This window comes from Contarinia nasturtii, unplaced genomic scaffold (genome assembly GCF_009176525.2).
Source record: "Contarinia nasturtii isolate CC-2019 unplaced genomic scaffold, AAFC_CNas_1.1 Cnas_scaffold_1762, whole genome shotgun sequence".
Classification (NCBI taxonomy): Eukaryota; Metazoa; Arthropoda; class Insecta; order Diptera; family Cecidomyiidae; genus Contarinia; species Contarinia nasturtii.
This window is the reverse complement of record NW_022199094.1, coordinates 49,822-67,708: the sequence shown is the minus strand read 5'-3', so window position 1 is coordinate 67,708 and position 17,887 is coordinate 49,822. Positions and strand designations below refer to the sequence as shown.

The 17,887-nt window shown below is 32.4% G+C and overlaps 4 protein-coding genes and 1 long non-coding RNA gene across 10 annotated transcripts; all 5 read right to left on the bottom strand.

Moving 5' to 3' along the window:
• Positions 1–5,179: 5,179 nt before the first annotated feature.
• LOC116347244 (cold and drought-regulated protein CORA-like) lies at positions 5,180–6,781 on the bottom strand. Its single transcript, XM_031777774.1, has 8 exons — positions 6,747–6,781; positions 6,505–6,609; positions 6,330–6,386; positions 6,130–6,258; positions 5,941–6,009; positions 5,783–5,866; positions 5,559–5,693; positions 5,180–5,485 (listed from the first exon to the last, which is right to left on the bottom strand). Exons 1-8 carry the CDS (start codon positions 6,750–6,752, stop codon positions 5,312–5,314), a joined length of 759 nt encoding a protein of 252 aa, XP_031633634.1. The 5' UTR covers positions 6,753–6,781; the 3' UTR covers positions 5,180–5,311.
• A 1,763-nt stretch (positions 6,782–8,544) lies between these two features.
• Positions 8,545–9,891, bottom strand: LOC116347237. The gene is made up of 5 exons (XM_031777763.1): positions 9,464–9,891; positions 9,264–9,310; positions 9,081–9,169; positions 8,927–8,997; positions 8,545–8,855 (listed from the first exon to the last, which is right to left on the bottom strand). Exons 1-5 carry the CDS (start codon positions 9,582–9,584, stop codon positions 8,662–8,664), a joined length of 522 nt encoding a protein of 173 aa, XP_031633623.1. The 5' UTR covers positions 9,585–9,891; the 3' UTR covers positions 8,545–8,661.
• Positions 9,892–10,037: 146 nt separating this feature from the next.
• On the bottom strand, positions 10,038–13,713 carry LOC116347238. 4 transcript variants are annotated; one of them, XR_004201665.1, is made up of 11 exons: positions 13,636–13,713; positions 12,871–13,084; positions 12,765–12,811; positions 12,671–12,705; positions 12,484–12,599; positions 11,381–11,934; positions 10,774–10,939; positions 10,663–10,709; positions 10,504–10,595; positions 10,360–10,433; positions 10,038–10,301 (listed from the first exon to the last, which is right to left on the bottom strand). XR_004201665.1 is itself a non-coding variant. In XM_031777764.1 (10 exons), the coding sequence occupies exons 6-10, from the start codon at positions 10,919–10,921 to the stop codon at positions 10,150–10,152; spliced, it is 513 nt and encodes a 170-aa protein (XP_031633624.1). In that variant the 5' UTR covers positions 10,922–10,939; positions 12,484–12,599; positions 12,671–12,705; positions 12,765–12,811; positions 12,871–13,084; positions 13,636–13,713; the 3' UTR covers positions 10,038–10,149. The 4 variants fall into 4 exon arrangements, 2 of the variants coding, with proteins under 2 accessions (XP_031633624.1, XP_031633625.1); XR_004201666.1 differs by having other exon boundaries at positions 11,758–11,934; XM_031777764.1 differs by lacking the exon at positions 11,381–11,934.
• A 491-nt stretch (positions 13,714–14,204) lies between these two features.
• On the bottom strand, positions 14,205–15,187 carry LOC116347251. The gene is made up of 3 exons (XR_004201671.1): positions 14,863–15,187; positions 14,556–14,756; positions 14,205–14,482 (listed from the first exon to the last, which is right to left on the bottom strand). It is a non-coding gene; the product is annotated as an uncharacterized LOC116347251 (long non-coding RNA).
• A 351-nt stretch (positions 15,188–15,538) lies between these two features.
• LOC116347241 lies at positions 15,539–17,881 on the bottom strand. Of its 3 annotated transcripts, XM_031777770.1 has the most exons (6): positions 17,432–17,881; positions 16,931–16,959; positions 16,320–16,504; positions 16,228–16,255; positions 16,150–16,168; positions 15,539–16,033 (listed from the first exon to the last, which is right to left on the bottom strand). In XM_031777770.1, the coding sequence occupies exons 3-6, from the start codon at positions 16,471–16,473 to the stop codon at positions 15,677–15,679; spliced, it is 558 nt and encodes a 185-aa protein (XP_031633630.1). In that variant the 5' UTR covers positions 16,474–16,504; positions 16,931–16,959; positions 17,432–17,881; the 3' UTR covers positions 15,539–15,676. The 3 variants fall into 3 exon arrangements, with proteins under 3 accessions (XP_031633630.1, XP_031633629.1, XP_031633631.1); XM_031777769.1 differs by lacking the exon at positions 16,931–16,959; XM_031777771.1 differs by lacking the exons at positions 16,931–16,959; positions 17,432–17,881 and having other exon boundaries at positions 16,320–16,900.
• Between the last annotated feature and the right edge of the window lie 6 nt (positions 17,882–17,887).

The following is a 17,887-nucleotide window of genomic DNA, read 5'->3' as shown; positions in this document are numbered from 1 at the left end:
ATAATTTTGGAAATATTTTCTACGAAATAATTTCTAATTTATTTCATGAATCAATTTCTAGAATATATTTCGCAATAAAAAACCCAGAAATTTATTCATGAAATAGTTTCTACAAATATGAAATTTATACATTGAATTTCTGGATAATGTAGAGCTAGTCTAACTATGTTAATTAAATCGTGTAGATTTTAGAAAGAAAATCTATACGAGAAAATTGTACTTAAATAATCTAGTTACTTCCGAATCAAATGTTTTAGTCTCGGGCAATCGTCGTTTCAAATTATCCTAGTCGTGGCACAGTTTTCAGAGCATTTACATGGTGAGACGTATTATGCAAATATATCAAGATATACCAATTTTCACTTGTAAAAATTATTATTTACTCATTTAGATTGAAATCATTCATCTACATTGTCCTTGCCATTCCATGATCAGAGAATTTGCTTAAAGCATTGCAATTTAACTGTAGTCATTATAAATGCGCAAAGGAGAAAAAATGCTAGAATTCAAATGAATTACGCAAACGAGATTGCATGAATGGCGCATCAAGAGTATCCTTGGTTTTATATAAAGAGTTATATGAAAGCTGGTATGGAAGGGAATATAATGTGAACGAAAAGAAAGAATCGAAGAATAAATTGCTTCGTAACAATTTTTGATTGATAGCTAACATGAAAATATTATCAACTTGAATAACGACAAACAATATATGTAATTCATCAAAAATAATTCAAACAAGTTTTGTCTTGACTTTGAAGGTGATGGAAAAAATGTCATTTTTAAAATAATCAACATTACGGGCAAGGAAAACATGAATTTGAAATTCAAAGAGTGTCTTATTTCTCATGATTTGATTCATCATCATTTTATCAACAAAACACTATGCAATGAATTTCAGGCTATGTTCTGCGCGGTGAGAAAGCTATATATATACAGGGGGAGGAAAAAGTTTTAAGCCTAAATTGTATAAAATAAGTATTAATAAAAAAATTGAAGTAAGTCGTGAATTATTCGGCATATTTTGAGTATGGTTTAATGAGCTATTAAATATTTTTGAAACAAATAATTAAATATTAAATTATATTATAATATTGATAAATTGTTGTACATGTAATGTAAATAAATTCATAGTTATAGGCTTTATAAATAAAACGTACTGCAAAATCAAGTCAGTCATTGGAAGTTATCGGAAGTGCTTGAGCTTAAAGAGCGAAATAAAGAAATCTAACACAAAAATGACTTTGAATATTTTCAAAACGTGTATCGATAAAATAAAAAAAATCAAACAAGACTATTTGGCCAAGAGTCCACACGAGAAATGGGAATTCATTCGAAACGCTAATATATTTCCATTGAAGTTTATCGGTTGTGACATAATGAACCCAAATTACAAAATGAATGCCAAAAGTGGCATTATAGGATTTCTTGCGATCAATTACTTAACCCAAATGTTCTATACATTGTACTACTATCAAGATAAACCACTCAAGGCTTTGCGATCAACACCTCTGCTTGGTAAAGTTATTAAATTAATTAAAAAGATAATTTATAATATTTATTTATTTATTTATTTTTCTAGGGATGTTAATTCCAGTAAGCTCTTGGCTATAAGATTAAGGAAGAGTTCTTTATTTTAGAACACTTTAATTTTTGTCGTTTCATTCATTTCAGGGCTTAATTCTGTATACACTTGCAATGACATCGTCCACTCGTAAAATATTCATACGAATGTACATGTTTTCGGGCAATTATATTTATGCGAATAGTGAAACTACACCAAAAACAAACGCTGTTTGTGACGAAAAAGCAATTGAGTTACTAATCAGTACAATCAGAATTGAAATTATCATTATCGTTTCAATGTTTTTGATGTACTGCGTACCAATATATAACATTTTATTCCGAAATGAATACGATGTGATTATACCAGGTCATAGCCGGCGTAATTTAAAAACATACACATAAATAATCATTGTACAATTACATTTATTTATTTATAGTCAATTTGCCCTTTGTTGATTTTCAAACTGCGGGTGGATTTTATGCAAATATAGCAAATCAAATATTCTTTTGTGTGTACGCTATGCTTGGCAATACGGGAATTGAGCTCGTTACATGCGTTGTGAAAAATACAGTTCTGGTAACCGCAGCCGTTATAAAGAATGATTTTCTCGAATTTATTGACATTTTACAGCAAAAGAAGACGTTTTCATCGTCCGACGCAACACAGTTCAGAAATATTATTGTCAAAATCTCGGATTTTGATCGATTTATCACTGACTTCACTGATTTGTACTATTGGAAAATGCTTGTAAACAGAATTTTAAAAACATCTACCGCAGTGGGATGCCAACTAATCATTCCTCTTATTTTTAAGGTACAACCACCATTCCTGGTGTATACGGTTTCCGCTTCAATATTTCTCTATTTAAAGGTAGAAAATTACCTAATAGTAAGTTATTCATGAATATTAGAGTAATAGTCGTTATCGTTCTTTTTTCATTTTCAATAGGATGGTTGGTATGTTTCACATATTATCCACATATATTCAAATATGTTTGTTCTATGCTCAGTAGGCGCTACGTTTATGCTAAGAGCAGAGCTGCTCTTCGACTCTGTATATAGAGTGTATCACAGAGAGCACAATGCATTCTCTGTTCAAATTCATACGCTAACATATTGCTGAAAGTTCGATTCTACGTTTCAGGGGTGCAGGTGTTGGTTCTGCTGCTTGTTGCTACATTCAGCTTATAATTCTTTGTGAAGGTAAAAAGTTGTGCGTTCGATTACGAATATTCGAGTAATTGTAAGTTTTTCTGTTTTTATTCTTTGGCAGTTGGACAAACGGTGGCTGATGCAGTAATTTAAAATGTGACATTTGTTCAAAGTGAAAATGATTTAAACACTTTTTTTTTCCTTTTTTTATAGAATCGTACAATTCTTCGTACTTTAAACGATTTTCCAACATATTTGCTGCCAATTGAGAAACAAAAATTGTTGATATTGGTGTTAAAACGTATGCAAAATGGTAATAAAATTCGGATGGGTCCATTTGCAGGTATTATTTGAAAATATTATATTTGTTTTATTATTTGAAGTACATGGTATATGGTTTTCAGAACTCAACTATGAAAAGGCAACCGACGTGAGTCCAAATTAACCGATTAGAATAAATACATTTCAATGATTCAATGATCCACTTTTTTTCTCAGCTGACAAAAATGATTTATACATACCTGATGTATACGTTGCGCATGTAGATTACAAAATCATCATTTCCACATTGTGCAGCACTTTTCAAGGCGAATTATCTCTTTCAATAAGTTTTTAGAAAATGTAGTAGTATGAATTCACTTGCTGAATTCTTGATTCAATTAATAGAAATAGAAGTGGTTGTCCACACGTCCATATTTTCATTTACCAATAACACCTCTAGCAAAATTGAGTGTATTAATACAACGAATAATAAAATAAAATGGCTAATTTCTCTAAAATTCGAAAGAAGCAAGCAATTTGAACAAGAAATATAGTTTTTTTTCTTTGCCTTCAATTTTCTCTGATTTTTTCAAGTATTGTTTACATACTTTAATTGCTTACTATCTGATTTGCAATCCAATTGAAACAGAAAGCGCACATAAATTTCATTTCATGGTTAATTCTTGCTCCTTGTTCTCTGGTCCCAGGACTTTTTATACGTTTACGAGTTTCATTGATAAGCCGTGGGTGGAAATCAATACATGAATGTGTATTTCAGTTGGTTGCAGCAAATGGTGCTTTTATGCAAATGTGATCGACGCTTGCTTTTGCATTTTCAATCCGGTCGCGTACACACCAAACCGCACATTCAAAACAAATATATAATCGTTTTGTTTTTGTTCATACACATGTATTTTTTTTTCACAATCACTTGCACTCTGTGGAACATGGCATTTTACTTTTCCGCACACACCTAGTGTGTAAGGTAAAGTATTGGAATCGGTCGAAAAATTAACACCCATCAAAAATGTGTTTTCTGGGTGTTTTTGGGGTCAGGCAACACGAATCTAGCGTTTCTTCAATGTCCGAATGTATGTGCGTAGCCTGTACCCAGTACGCTGTACCCTGTACGCAAAAATTTGTTAACACGATAACTTTCAAACAAGAAAAGTAATTCAAAATCTGACTTCACAGGATGATTGGGGGTGCCGAGCAATAGAAACCATTAGATTTTGAGTGACTTTGGTTGACAGGGTAAAGTGTCATGTCTGGTGTGATGCCCATGGCCATCCATGGGAAAAATTCAATTTTTCTTCCAAAAGTGATATTTTATGTATTCTTAAACACTAAAAAATATGTATTGGGGGGTTTTTGGGTGCGAGAAAACCGAATATGACGTTATTTTTGCGATACAAATACATTTCGACACACTTTTCATACAAAAATTTCAAAAAATTTGGATTTTTGTATGACAGCCATGCCTGTATGATATCGTAATGAGCTGAAACTTTGCATAGCTTATTTTTTCACAGATTTCAATGCATAATAGAGGTACCTCCCGAACAAAATTTTGGATATTTTGCTTAAAAAGCGAAAATTTTGTATGGAAGGTACCACTCAATTGTATTGAAATCTCTTCAAACTTTCAGAATGTTAGCTTTTTGTGAAAAGAATAACATTTGCAAATCTTCACATGATTACGATATCATACAGGCATTGAAAAGTCTATCAAAAATTATTCGTATCGCAAAACTTATATCAGATTCAGTTTTCTCATGAATTCATATTTACGGTAAAAGATACGTAACAAATGCATGTTGTGGATCACAGTGCGGAAAAGTTCATCTTACGGATGTAAGATATTTTATTTTATATGATTTATTTTCTAATACAACAAATAAACTATGTAAAAAACTCTGCGTTTCACTTATATGGACTCAAATTATTTTTTATTCTGACCCATTCATTTTTCATTAACATCAGTTCACATAAATTTTGTCCGAGCTCCGAGAATCGAAAGAGTCCGACCACCAATCCGATCCGATCCGAAATTATATCTTAAATGTGATTACATTATGCTGTTGAGAATGTCTCTTGAAGAGTCTTTTCCTTTGGGCGAATTTAAATGAACAGAATCCAATTGAGTTTAATGGTGATTAATGAAGAAGCAATTTTTAAGTTTTCTTTAATTTTTTGCATTTATTTATTGATATACATTATGAATTTAATAAACAATTGGTCAACAATGATTTAAAACAATAAAAACAATTAACATTGATTTTAAATCTTTTCGTACATTTTTCAGTTGTATTTAATCAGTCTGTCCGGGTGATAATTACCATCCACCTGATCCTGATTGCCATCCGGAGTCTGAACCACCTCCTGATTGCCATCCGGCTCCTGAACCACCTCCACCACCTGATTGCTTAATGACTTTGATAATTTGTGGGGCTGAATGTCCACCTCCATGACCACCGTGTCCACCGTGTCCACCGTGTTCTTCGATTACCTAGAGTTATAAGAGCGTGGTGTAATCGAATGTTTCAAAAGCATTTTTGAAAGTACTGTAATTTGTAACTCACTTTAACAATTTTAACGGGAGCTGGAGCTGGTGCTGAGTAACCGCCATGACCTCCATGTCCTGATTGTTTTTGTACAATAACTTTGACAACTTGTGGTTCAACCATATGTCCTCCATGAGATTCTTCTTCGATCACCTGAATTTAAAAAAATATACATGGTAAAATCGTGTGTTCAAACATTCCAAAATATAATCTCTTTTTAAATACAGCAATTTGTGACTTACTTTAACGATTTTAGCTGGTGCTGAGTGACCACCGTGACCACCGCCATGACCATGTCCGCCGCTTGCTTGTTTAAGAATAACTACCTGTTTGTTCATAAAAGTTTTGAAATTTTAGTTAAAATTCACCGAAAAAAACACAACACTCTGTCTTTTCATACTTGTTCTTCTTGATGACCTCCATGGCCAGCGTCATAACCGCCATGACCTCCACCGCCACCATGATGAGCCTAAAAATAATCCAAATTGAATTGAAAATTATCAAAATTCAAGTATTTGGAATTCAATCAGCTTCGAAAATGTGTGAATTCGCAATAGATTCATTTCATTTGATTGGAATATTTTTGTACCTCTTCTTCAACAACTTGAACGATTTTGATTTCTTGAGCTGGAGCTGAATGTCCACCTCCATGTCCACCTCCATGACCACCACTGTATCCACCGTGTCCGCCGTGTCCGCCGTGTCCCCCATGACCACCCTAAGAATTGAAAAAAAAAGACACAACTTAGATGCTGCACATTTAATCGGAGATTCTGTGGATTGGCTTACTTGTTCTTCAACAATTTGAACAACTTGAGCAGCTGGTTGAGGAGCTGAGTACGAGTACTAAACGAAAATAAATAATAGTGTATGGTTTAGTAAGCAAACTATTTCATATAGTTTTGATTGCAACAAATGACAAAAGTGTGTCTTTGTTTTTTTCGAAAATATTTATTGAACGTACACCGCCGTGATCGCCGCCGTGTCCACCACCGTGTCCACCGCCATGCTCTCCGGTAAGGAAGCCAGCTGTTGCACAGCTTACAATAGCAAGAACACAGATGAATACCTTTGAGAGCACAAAATAAAATCAATTAATTTTAAATTACTTCAATGTTTGTTTTCTCTTCACAAAAATCTACTCTTATTTTGCCAATCACTTGACTTTTATTTTTCTTTTCAAATATAAAACACTATTTTGCGCACCTTCATTTTTGAATGATGTGTTGAGTTGAACAAATCAAAAGCAACTGATGATTTCTGATCCTGCATCAGCTCTCTTTTATACTACTTTGGAAATGCATCAAAATCCCATTTTACATAATTGATGAAATAGAAATTCAATGGTCAACGTTTTTTATGTTCACATCCAAAACGCATATTTCCAAACATCCAACGAGCGTTGCTTTCGATAGACAAGTGAAAGACAACAAAAATTACTAATTCATGCAGCGAAAAAAAAAACTGGAACATCAGAAAGCCAAAGATAAATTCACATGTATGATTTGCATAATATTCGATATTGCATCTGAAATTCAAATTGGAATCTTGAATCCAAAGACAGCCAGCAGTTTTTATGCATTTCGGCATAATGCTTTTGTGTTTTTGTCTATTTTTGATATTTAAAGCTCGTCTTATGTGGTGGCAACAATTAGTAGTGATAGGTTCAAATCGGGTCGGACTGTCATTTGGTGATGTGATTTTGGATACATACATAATTAGTCATTTCGAACATACATATTATAAAATAAAATAAATAAAACTGAGAGCGGTTATTGTTTCATGGTCCATATATGAACCGTTGAGAAACATAGATACCTTCAGTAAAGTTCACCATAAAACTGCAACATGTCCATACAAAATATGTTTCTCAACGGTTCATATGAACTTCCGTGCAATGTTTCTATGCATACATCAGTTTTCAGCGCAATTTCGTTTCAAAACTTTGTGAGAAAAATTGCATTAAATGTCAAAATCGCGATTGAAATGGTACACCCATTCTTTAAACCGTTAACAATAAACAATAAACCACGGAAAGAAATTCCATAAAAAGTCATTACATTGCTTGACATTTCTTCGCCATTGGCTCTTTTTCGGTTTTGAAAGTATCTATCGCCCACATTTTTCAACAAACCGAGAAACGTGCATCGCCAAATCTGAATAAATATTGATGCATTTTTTGCGCTATATTAATGTGTTTTTGATATATAGATAACACTTTTTTGCTTTAAATTTACGCAATTCCAAGCTGATGGTTTCTCTTGTCTAAACCTCATTTCGTATGACATTCAAACCAAATAATTGGTTAACGTTTTTTTTTTGTCTTAAACCTTTTTCTGGTCACTGAATACAGACAGTTTTCACCAACACCAGACAGTTTATTCAATACGTAAACTTGTGTGATAAAAAATACGATATGATATATGTAAATGAATGAAATAAAATAAAAAGAAAGCGAATTTCAATTAAAACTTTATGGAGCGGAAGTTTTTTTTTCGTCAACAAAGAATTAAAATTATGCAGACGCTTAAACGTTATATAGCGGGAGGTAAAAGCAAATAAGCTGGGAGGGGGGAATCTAACATAAACTTTGTATTATCAGCAGGTGAAACAAAAACTCACATTCTATTGCATAACGTTGCCACGCGCGTGCAAAAAGTAAAACGATTCATGTGTATCAGCAGCGATGATGAAGATTCGATCAAAGAGAATAAAGAGAAACAACAACAATGATAACAAAGAAACAAAAAAATTGTCTAGTTGTCAAATCCATGGCGTTTACGATTTGAGAAAAGTCAGTTTGAATACAGCATTGAATTATTAAGCAGTTCACGGGCTTGTGCTCATTTTTTTTCTTCTCCAACATTAATTAACTGATTGTGTTCAGTTCCAATACATTCACAAATTATCTACCGATAAAAGTGGTTTTATTACAATTTTATTCGTAATACAATGTATTTACGTACAATAATTTAAAAAAAAAAATTATAAATAAATTCCTACTTCGATAAATTAAAAACAATTTTGTCATATATAAAACTTGTATAAAAAAAAACTACACCTGATGTAGAAGTCAATTTTAAATGTGGAAATTCTTTGGTTGTTGAATTCGCACTATTTGTTAAACAAATGTTTCTTTCTTTTGAATGAATACGGTTGATGCATATATTCGATTCACATTTCCATCTGCATCGTTCCAAATACATGCTGGGTCTTCCGAACTTTGATTCCACGTCGTTTTTTCCATTTCATCGATAGTTTGTTTAAACTTTCGATAAAAGTTCACGCAAAATATGTAATAGATTAAACTAATGCCTTTAAGTAAATAATCAAACATTTATGTCAGTTTATCCAGATTTTTGAAGAATTTCAATTTCTTTCATTACCAAATACAGTAGATGCTATAAACAGATTTGCAGTGTTCTCTCTCCGGTTGATGTTGTCTTCAGTGAATATTCTATTCAAATTTCGATTTATATGAATTGATTGTTTAGAATGGTTTTTGTCTGTTTTGAACCAAAAATGTTGGTTTGGACTTACCCATATCCATAAAAAGCAAAAAGACATAGCAAAATAAGCAAAGATATACTCCAAACAATTAACGCGGCAAGCATGAAATTGGCACGTTTCTATATTTGAAATATATAACAATTTTGGATTATGTTCTTTTTAATACGATTGTAAATATCGTCTGGTGTTGACTCAAATTTGAATTTCGATTACCGAGCTGATTCCATACAACCAGAATGCACTGGCTATTAAATTTGGAGCTGGAAGAAGCAAATTGAATCGAACAATGTTTGAGTATAATTAGAGAGAGATGAATTGGAGAAAAGTATAATTGTTGTTTAATATGCGCACTTTTAGTTACACTCGTTTTTCTCAACCATTTTTTTCGCATTTTTGATTAAATTTTAACTTACAGCAGATGAGTCCGAAAAATCCCAGTGCGAAGCATATTATTGCGTACACAATTATTCCCAACCATCCCATCGCCTTGGCACACGATTTCCAATCCAATCCATTTAATTGCGTATGACTCATTTTGTAATTGTTTATTTACTCACTCAACCTCAAACCATTTGATAAGATAACCTTTTGAATGGAATTTCTAAATTTTTCGAATTCACAATCGACTGAGTCATTTGAATTTCTCACTCTGGTTGCAATGAATCGAAATGTGTTAAATTTTAAACAAACAAACTATTTCAATTTTTATTCAGAAAAAACACCGCTGTAGAGGTGTACTATTTCACATGATAAAATCGGTATTACTAAACTTTGACCAGTTTTTTTTGGCAAAAAAGTCGAAAGTAAGCCACAAACAGCAACCAAAAAAATAATGCGACTCCGTTAGCGGCAAAGACAATACTACGTGTGGCAGTCACCGTATATACAAAACTTCTCTATCAGAGATAGCACAGATATGATAAGAAATAATCACAATTTTTTCTGTAAAAGTCATAAAACATTCATTTAAAATAAAATCGAATAGAATTTTGGTGTGAAGCAAAACAATTTTATTCAAAAAGAAAATTGAAGTGATTTGAAGCACATACATTAACCTTGAGATTCTGTTTTTATTGTCTATTGAATAAATTCTTGACCATTACACATTTTGATCAAATTTAAGCTCTTTGTAATCAATGTCAATTTCAGCTGAAGCAACCGAATACGCGACATTCAATCGATTTTGTTCAATGACCACTTTCAATTTTTGGTAACTCTTCACAGCGTAATAGAAATAAATCAAACTAAACACTGAAAGTTTATTAAATATTAAGTAAGAATTTGTTATGTTGAGTCAATAAACACGTACCCAATATGAACATTGCGACAGAAAAAATTGAAAAGATATTCTCACGATCTGAGTCATTTCCAATCAAAAGTAGTCTGAAAAATTTGAAAATTGTTGGAAATTGAGTGAAATAAAGCCAAATACGAAATAAAAATCAAAAATTACCCAGGAATGGCAAGTATGACTATGAAAAATATCCAAATAAATAGTTCTATTGCCCAACAGATCAGTGTTAAAGCCATTAATTCCGGTCGGTTCTATTCAAATTTAAGAAGAGAGATTTCATACCATTATCATTGATACATTTGAATATATTATGTATACCAAGGCAACGCCCATCAACCATACTGTGCTCGCTATTGCATTTAAGACTGAAAAATGAAAAAAAAAACTTTAAATATGATGTTCATCTGTACTATTTCATATCGATCTTACTAAATGTGCAGATCGTAGCATAGCTCAAAATGTTACTCTCAATACCACGAAATAAAATCAAACATAATACATTCAATCCAATTCCCAACCATCCAATTTCTTTGCTGCAAAATTTCCATTCGCTGTGTTTTGACTGTGTTTTTGCCATTTTTTATTGAGCGAAACTCTGAAATGAAATTAAGACGAGACACAAAACTGTTAAGTAGCAGCAACACTTTGCATACACTGTTTGGACTTAAATATATGCCAAAAACAGATTTTATGCGATAAAAAGTCTTTATTAAGATACAATTGATAAGATAATTTTCGGTGCCTCTGATTTTAGTTGAATACATTCGGAACTCGCCACTCACAGTGTGTAATATTGTAAAATTGATTAAAGACTCTTGAATGGAATCAAGTATTATACGTTTATAAAACAAATTGACTTAATCAATATGGCAATGAGTTTTGGCGCCTTTGAATAAACATTTTGTTCTTTTTATGAAAATCGAATTTCAAAATGAAAGTAAAAAAAATATATTTAATTTTGCTCCAAATCGAAGGAAAAAGCACACAGAAGCAAATATTTTATTATTTTAAACTTTTCAGCAAAAAATAAACATACAGCAGTTTTGTCAGTCTATCGAATTGCGACTGATGCTTAAAACGATGCTATATCGTCAAAAACCACAGTAGCCAACTGTGATATTGTAAAAAAGTCAAGTGTTAATCTACGATATAATACAGTGTAAACACCATAAGATAATAACAAGCGATTTAAGTTACAAATAGATTTGCTCTTTCGATAACTACCTGTGGACACCAAACCGAGTTTATTGACACAATTCATTTGATTCAAACATGAAACATTTTGATGCTGTATACGTAAAATTAATTGAAAAAATATGCTCCATTTTATTACAAACGAAATGAATAATGCTTAAAAGTCAAAAGATGAAATATGAACCGAAAAAATGATTAAAAATGTCAAATAAATCTTACAAAGTCATTTAAATAGAAAATAGCTTAATTGAGTATCGTTTGAAATTCATTGAAATCTCCAGTCCATACATCGTATACAATTTATATTCAGTTAGACTGCCGTTTCTGGATTTTTATGGACACGTTTTATTGATCTATAGCAAAATATTGCGATGACATAAGTGCACACCCAATAGTCTGAAATAGATTTTATGAAAAATGAGGTCAAATAACATTCAATAGATCTGGCTAGCCAGTAGCCGCTATGTTAGATGTATCTAATCTAAAAATCCATTCGAATGTGCTTTTGTGTGCGAGTGAAAGTGAGAAGCTAAAAAGAATATTCAAAACATCACTTTCTTTCACTCTCATGCAAATTCGTTTCAAATTTAGCTTCGATTGCTGCTATTTATCAGACATTAGACTCGAGCTATGCATATAGCGGCTGCTATTTTATAGGTGCTATTCATAGGCGCTATTTAATTCGTGTGCTGTGTGTTACACCGAGTAGGAATATCATAGCCTACTATTCTTTTGTACATTTGAATGTGAGTACGAGAGAGATGTAGAAAATAACGCACAATATGCATAAATGCATTGAAACGAGATAAATAGCGCCTATGAATAGCGGCCATGAAATAGCAGCCGCTATATCCATAGCTCAAACCTAATGTCTGCTATTTATGAATAAATCCAGCCAATTCTTATTCTATGGTCAAAATATCGATAGTTTCTTATTTATTTTACCAATTGCAAGTAAGAAGTACATTTCTCGTTCGTGTGACCTTGATGTCTCTCCATGAAATGCTGTTGGCAGATAGGAATAAACGCACACAAACACCAGAATCAAATTTGTTCCCCACCTAATCGTATGAGGAAAGAAATTAACATAATAAACTTTGTAAGACACAATTTCGATATTTGAAACACCCACCAAACCAATGAAGCCAACATAAATTCGGGTTTATTCTGGAAGAAAAAAAAACACATTTCACAAATGAAATAAGAAAAAAAAAGAATTTACCAACTCGATCGACCCCAAAAATCCATGAGTAACTAGCTACCAAATTCAGCGCTAAAAAGACAAACAAATTCAGTTTGTAAATAAACAATATTTTTTTTTGAGCAACTCACCAGGCAGAAATGGAATAATCGTTTCATGGAGACTCTTGCCAAAACGTTGCCCAGGATGTTCACATAGTCCATAAATCAGTAAACCACTCAATAAGACGCCAAACCATCCGATAATCAGACTAACGATTTTACAAAACCGCCAACCACAACAACAAGACTGCTTTTCGTCCATCTTGTGGGTGTGCGTGTGGAGACTCACGACTATAAAATAACGCTGTATTTGAAATGAAATAATGGATTTTTTATAACTTTAATAATGAAACAATAATAATATGAGATTTTTGCAAAACTATTCTGGAATTTTAAGAAAAAAGTTCTTTGCGATTTGATACGGTTTAAAAGTACACACATTGGGTGTGTGGAAAAGTAAAATTCTTCAATACCACCTTCAGTTGACTTTTATGTTTGTTATTTATCCTTCAAACACAGCATGGAACTTTTAAGTGGAGTGGGCAAAGCGGATGAAAAGTCACAGTGCTTTTTGTACATCATTTTTCTTTGAATATTGGCTCATGGTAAAGCATCTTCCAAATGCTTTTTCATACACGAATATTGTCATTTTGCTCATTATTTGAAATTAACTCTTTTAATATCATGTTGAATTATTCATGAGTAATTTTTGACATTTTTTTTTCAAAGAGAAATCAACGAATTAAAAAGAAATCGATTTTCTCACTTTTTCCAGTCAACATTTTGTAAAAACACAAGTTTATTATATTTTTAAAAATAGAAAGAAAAAAATGAAGAAAAAGTCGAAAAACTCACTGTAAATGTGACATCCAAAATGTACAACCAAGCAGAAGATGAATAGAGATGTGCCTTATAGCACAGCAAATGTTGTACTGCGTCAAAAAAGTAGTGGCGACAGTCTCGCATCGTAGATGTATAACAAACACATTGATTGTATCGTAAACTGGAGCAATAGCCGGTAAGCGGTTCGTACATGAAGCGTGTTCACATGATCAACAACATATCTACATGTATTGAATGGCATCAATCCAGTTGAATGTAAATAGTGAAGCATATTAAATAAGAAGAACGCTGCTGTCATTCAGTTGGTGAACTCGAACTTTGTCTACTAAAATAAATTAAACCATTTAATGAATAAACACAGAATGAATCATACTTTCAAAATTTCGGCACCGAACTTTATTTTTCTTTTATACCAATACATAGAAAATATAGTAAATATAAATAGATATTCTTTTATCAAAAGATGTTGTACTTGAAGAAATTACGCAGCGAAATGTCAACTGGAAAATTACTCTAATTAAATTCTTACGCCTTAAATTTCATTTCACATTAAGCAATATACTCAAACTACAACAGCCATATAATTTGAACATAACGGAAAGATAATTCCGGATAACACATTTTAGCGGTTTTTGAGACGCGTCTTGAGATATATATATATCGTTTTCGGGCTCTTTAAATGATTAATTTCCAAAGCTAATCGACCGTACACAATAAACTTCACCAATTTTCTATATTTTTCATCATATTTTATCGACCATAAACATTTACACCATTGTACGTTCGGCTTTTTTGGGCGCTGTCTTCTTCATGATTGTATAGCAAACAATTGACACGTAATAAGACACCAAGAAATATACTGCGAAGAAAAAATGAATATTGGATAGAATTTTGTGTAAAAGGAAGCATGTAAAATTGGAATGAAATGAAACCTGTCGGAACTGAAAAGTAAATTGAAACCAATTGGTGGTGATATTTCCGTTTATCATCTTTGTATTGTAATGTACTTGAGAATACGCAAACGATGACCAAGATCAAATTTATTGCCCAGAATACAAGCGATATCCGCATAAATCCAAATTTTGTTTTTTCGATGCCATAGAACCAGCAGTAACACGCCAATATATTGAAAACTGTAAAATAATTTGATTTCAAAGAAAAGAGTTGTTTCAGCGACTTCTCATGTTACTTTTCCATCAAGTCAGTAAAATGAATAGCAATATAATCGAATTTGCTCACCCGGTAATAGTGGAAGAACAGTTTCGTGTACGCTATGGCCAAAATGACCGGGATACTCGAAAATTATATAAATAAGACCACAGCTCACAAACACACTTAACCAACCAATTACCAGTGCTACGCTACGGCATATTCGCCAATCGGAACTTTCAACAGTCATTTTTAAATTGCAATACAATCGAACTCTGCGTCTTCTGAATGGAAAAAAATTAAAGTGCATTCAAAAATGCGACAAAAGAAACGCGGAAAAAAACAACAAGTCACTGTAGCCTTCAATTCGAACTGCTGTGAAATGTAAATAAGGCAACGACCAGAGAGTGTTATTCTGTTTGTTTTTCCACAGTTTGATGAATACTGCGTTGAAAGAATGCTGGCGTCAGCCATTGGAATGCGAATTGTACGAATCCCGGGGTGGTGTGAGAATGGAAATGAGACCGAAAATATAAATAGTTGTAAATATTATGTGTATCTTACCAGTTTTCCCTCCATCTGCGTAATATGATGACATCTCCAGTGCGTACGATGTATTGTAAAACATTCACACGCACGGAAGAGAGCAACGATGTCGGCATGGAAACACTAGCACAGATTGAGTCTTTGCGAAAATCAAACATGTTTTGTTTTTATAGAAAAGTACAAACTTTTGTAATTTATTCGAAGTATTTTTTTGAGCAAAAAGTGGATAACAAAAAGTAATTGTGCATTTGAGGGAAAAATTGTGACTTCATTAATGACATTTTTCTTCTTTTACTTTGATATTGCTTAATCATAATTGAATCGAATGAATTCTCCTTTCAAAATCTCCCGGCTGAAGCTAAATTTTCTCGAGGCCACTTTTCTCAAGATTCAGAGACGGTACCGTGTAAACATTCTGAACATTGAATCGTGAATCTTCTATTTCTCCTGGTCGGGTTATGAGCATAAACATGTAAATCAAGATGGCGATCAGATAAGATGTGATGAAAATAGCCGAATAAATGATGAGAAAATGTGGTTGTGTCATTGTCATTTCAAAGCGAACGGTTAGGTCATCTTCTTCGGTATTGAAATAATGCATATTATCGCCAGTGTTAACCGCATTTCTTCGAACTGGATTCCAAACGAAACGAATGCTGTAGAACATCGGTATGATCCAATAACAAATTGAAATTAACATGAATCTTGTTTTTACCTGAAAAATTGAAAAAAAAAAAAAATTACAATCGGATGGATGAAGCAAATGTTTCTTTTTAGGACAATATTAGGCACAATTTTAAAAATCGCTGCAATACCAATCGATATACTCACAATTGCCATTCCGTAAATCCTGAAAAATTAAAAGAAACAATCAAAAAAAGGATAAAAAGAAAATAAGACGAAACTAACCAACAAAGACACGCCAATAAATTCAAAGCTGCAACGATTTTCAGTAAATTAAAAGTTATTTGAATGAAAATAAGAAAAATTGAAAAACTCACTGAGAATTATAATGATTGGTAGCATCAATGTGCCGAAAATTTGCCAAGCATCAGTTCGAAATGTGAGAAAGAAGGTCAGGAAAAGACTTGCGAAGAAGCCCCATGCACCTAGAACCAGTCCAACCGCTCGCACTCCTGATCGGCAACTTTCCATTTTATTTCAAACTTCAACTGATGATAATCAACTGTGAGTATGTGGTGAAAGATTGTTATTTATCAAAAGAAATGAATTTAAATCATCGAATTTTTGTAAATGTATTTATTTCAACATGTTAGACGCGTTCAAGACAATAAACGATCAACCAGAAAGTCGAAATGAAACTATCGCTTTTTATTCGATACATTCAAAATACAGATATTGGTGTCATTTCTTTAAAGAGTGTGGGAGTATGGGTGTGTGGGTAATGGTTGTGTCAACAAGAATGATGGTGCGAATACTCTGTAACTACTCTAATTGATTAATTGAAGTTAATAGTCTTTAATTATGTAACCGAAACGAAGGGCTTAGACAGTGAATAATAAGTTTAAAGACTGATTATAAATTCATTCATGAAGATGAACAAGTCTGCAACTTGCGTAAATTATAATGATTCAGATTCATCTTATTTTACATGTTGAGTTCAGGAAATTTGATTCAGATCTAATTTTCAAAAAAAAAAAAAAATGTTCGGAAAAAGTTGAGTAAAATAGCTGCGGTATTTAGATTTTTTACTTTTCCGCACACACCGAGTGTCTAAGGTGTGTTTGTAAGTTGTATGATAAAGAGAGAAGTCTTTAGACTTCACAATAAAAAAAACTCTGATGAAAAAGTCGCAAACAATAGATCGAGAAAATTGAACTCTCTCTTTATTTTTTGGTTAATTATTTTTTGTAGAACTTTCAAACTCCGTATAAAATATCACAATTAACTTGACGTCACAAGCTAATAAATTTTTCTGAAATTTTAACACATAACTTTATAGTCATCTTAAAATTGACTTGAATCATTTTTGTTTGGTACACTTGTATCTTTTATTGAGTAATTTTATATTTCTTATAATTAAACATCAAATAAATTATAAAGAATGCACTCCATTTTTTAGATTTGAAAACATAACAACTTTCTTTCTCACCGATGAATAATTTCTGGCAACAATTTTAATCAACAAAACAGAAGGACTTTTGCTTTCCACAGATAAATTATAACTGCCAGAGACGTTCAACGATTCTCAATCGACACTGCAAAATTTGTTTCAAGTTGAAAATATAGAAGTAAGCGCTAATTGGAGTGAACATAAATAAACGCCCCAAGTTGATCTTAGTTGGCTTTTTAATAATCACTCGTATCACCGTAATATGCTATACTTGTATGATAAAGTGTTTTATGGAGATCGTCGCACACAAAAAATATGCGGTCAAATCGAAAGAAATATGCGGTTATTAAGTAGTGTGCTGTCAATTTTGAACCCAATGCGGTCATATTTTCATCATTTTTTTAAGTTTTTGTTCTAGAATTGACCGCAATTTCCTGCATTCTCATAGAAAATAAAATGTTTTACATCCGTAAGATGAACTTTTCCGCACTGTGA

What these genes read in the sequence shown, in the direction of transcription:
- LOC116347244 (XM_031777774.1), bottom strand. An exon ending in TTCAAGTTGTTGAAGAAGAG is followed by an intron (nt 6,010 to 6,129) that starts GTACAAAAATAT and finishes GATTATTTTTAG; the next exon opens with GCTCATCATGGTGGCGGTGG. An exon ending in CACCAGCTAAAATCGTTAAA is followed by an intron (nt 5,694 to 5,782) that starts GTAAGTCACAAA and finishes TTTTAAATTCAG; the next exon opens with GTGATCGAAGAAGAATCTCA.
- LOC116347241 (XM_031777770.1), bottom strand. Translation starts at nt 16,473, where the DNA reads ATGGAAAGTTGCCGATCAGGAGTGCGAGCGGTTGGACTGGTTCTAGGT. An exon ending in ACCAATCATTATAATTCTCA is followed by an intron (nt 16,256 to 16,319) that starts GTGAGTTTTTCA and finishes AAATCGTTGCAG; the next exon opens with CTTTGAATTTATTGGCGTGT.
- LOC116347237 (XM_031777763.1), bottom strand. Translation starts at nt 9,584, where the DNA reads ATGAGTCATACGCAATTAAATGGATTGGATTGGAAATCGTGTGCCAAG. An exon ending in ATTTTTCGGACTCATCTGCT is followed by an intron (nt 9,311 to 9,463) that starts GTAAGTTAAAAT and finishes TGCTTCTTCCAG; the next exon opens with CTCCAAATTTAATAGCCAGT. An exon ending in TATAGCATCTACTGTATTTG is followed by an intron (nt 8,856 to 8,926) that starts GTAATGAAAGAA and finishes ATTTACTTAAAG; the next exon opens with GCATTAGTTTAATCTATTAC.
- LOC116347238 (XM_031777764.1), bottom strand. Translation starts at nt 10,921, where the DNA reads ATGGCAAAAACACAGTCAAAACACAGCGAATGGAAATTTTGCAGCAAA. An exon ending in TGCTACGATCTGCACATTTA is followed by an intron (nt 10,710 to 10,773) that starts GTAAGATCGATA and finishes TTCATTTTTCAG; the next exon opens with TCTTAAATGCAATAGCGAGC. An exon ending in GTCATACTTGCCATTCCTGG is followed by an intron (nt 10,434 to 10,503) that starts GTAATTTTTGAT and finishes CAAATTTTTCAG; the next exon opens with ACTACTTTTGATTGGAAATG.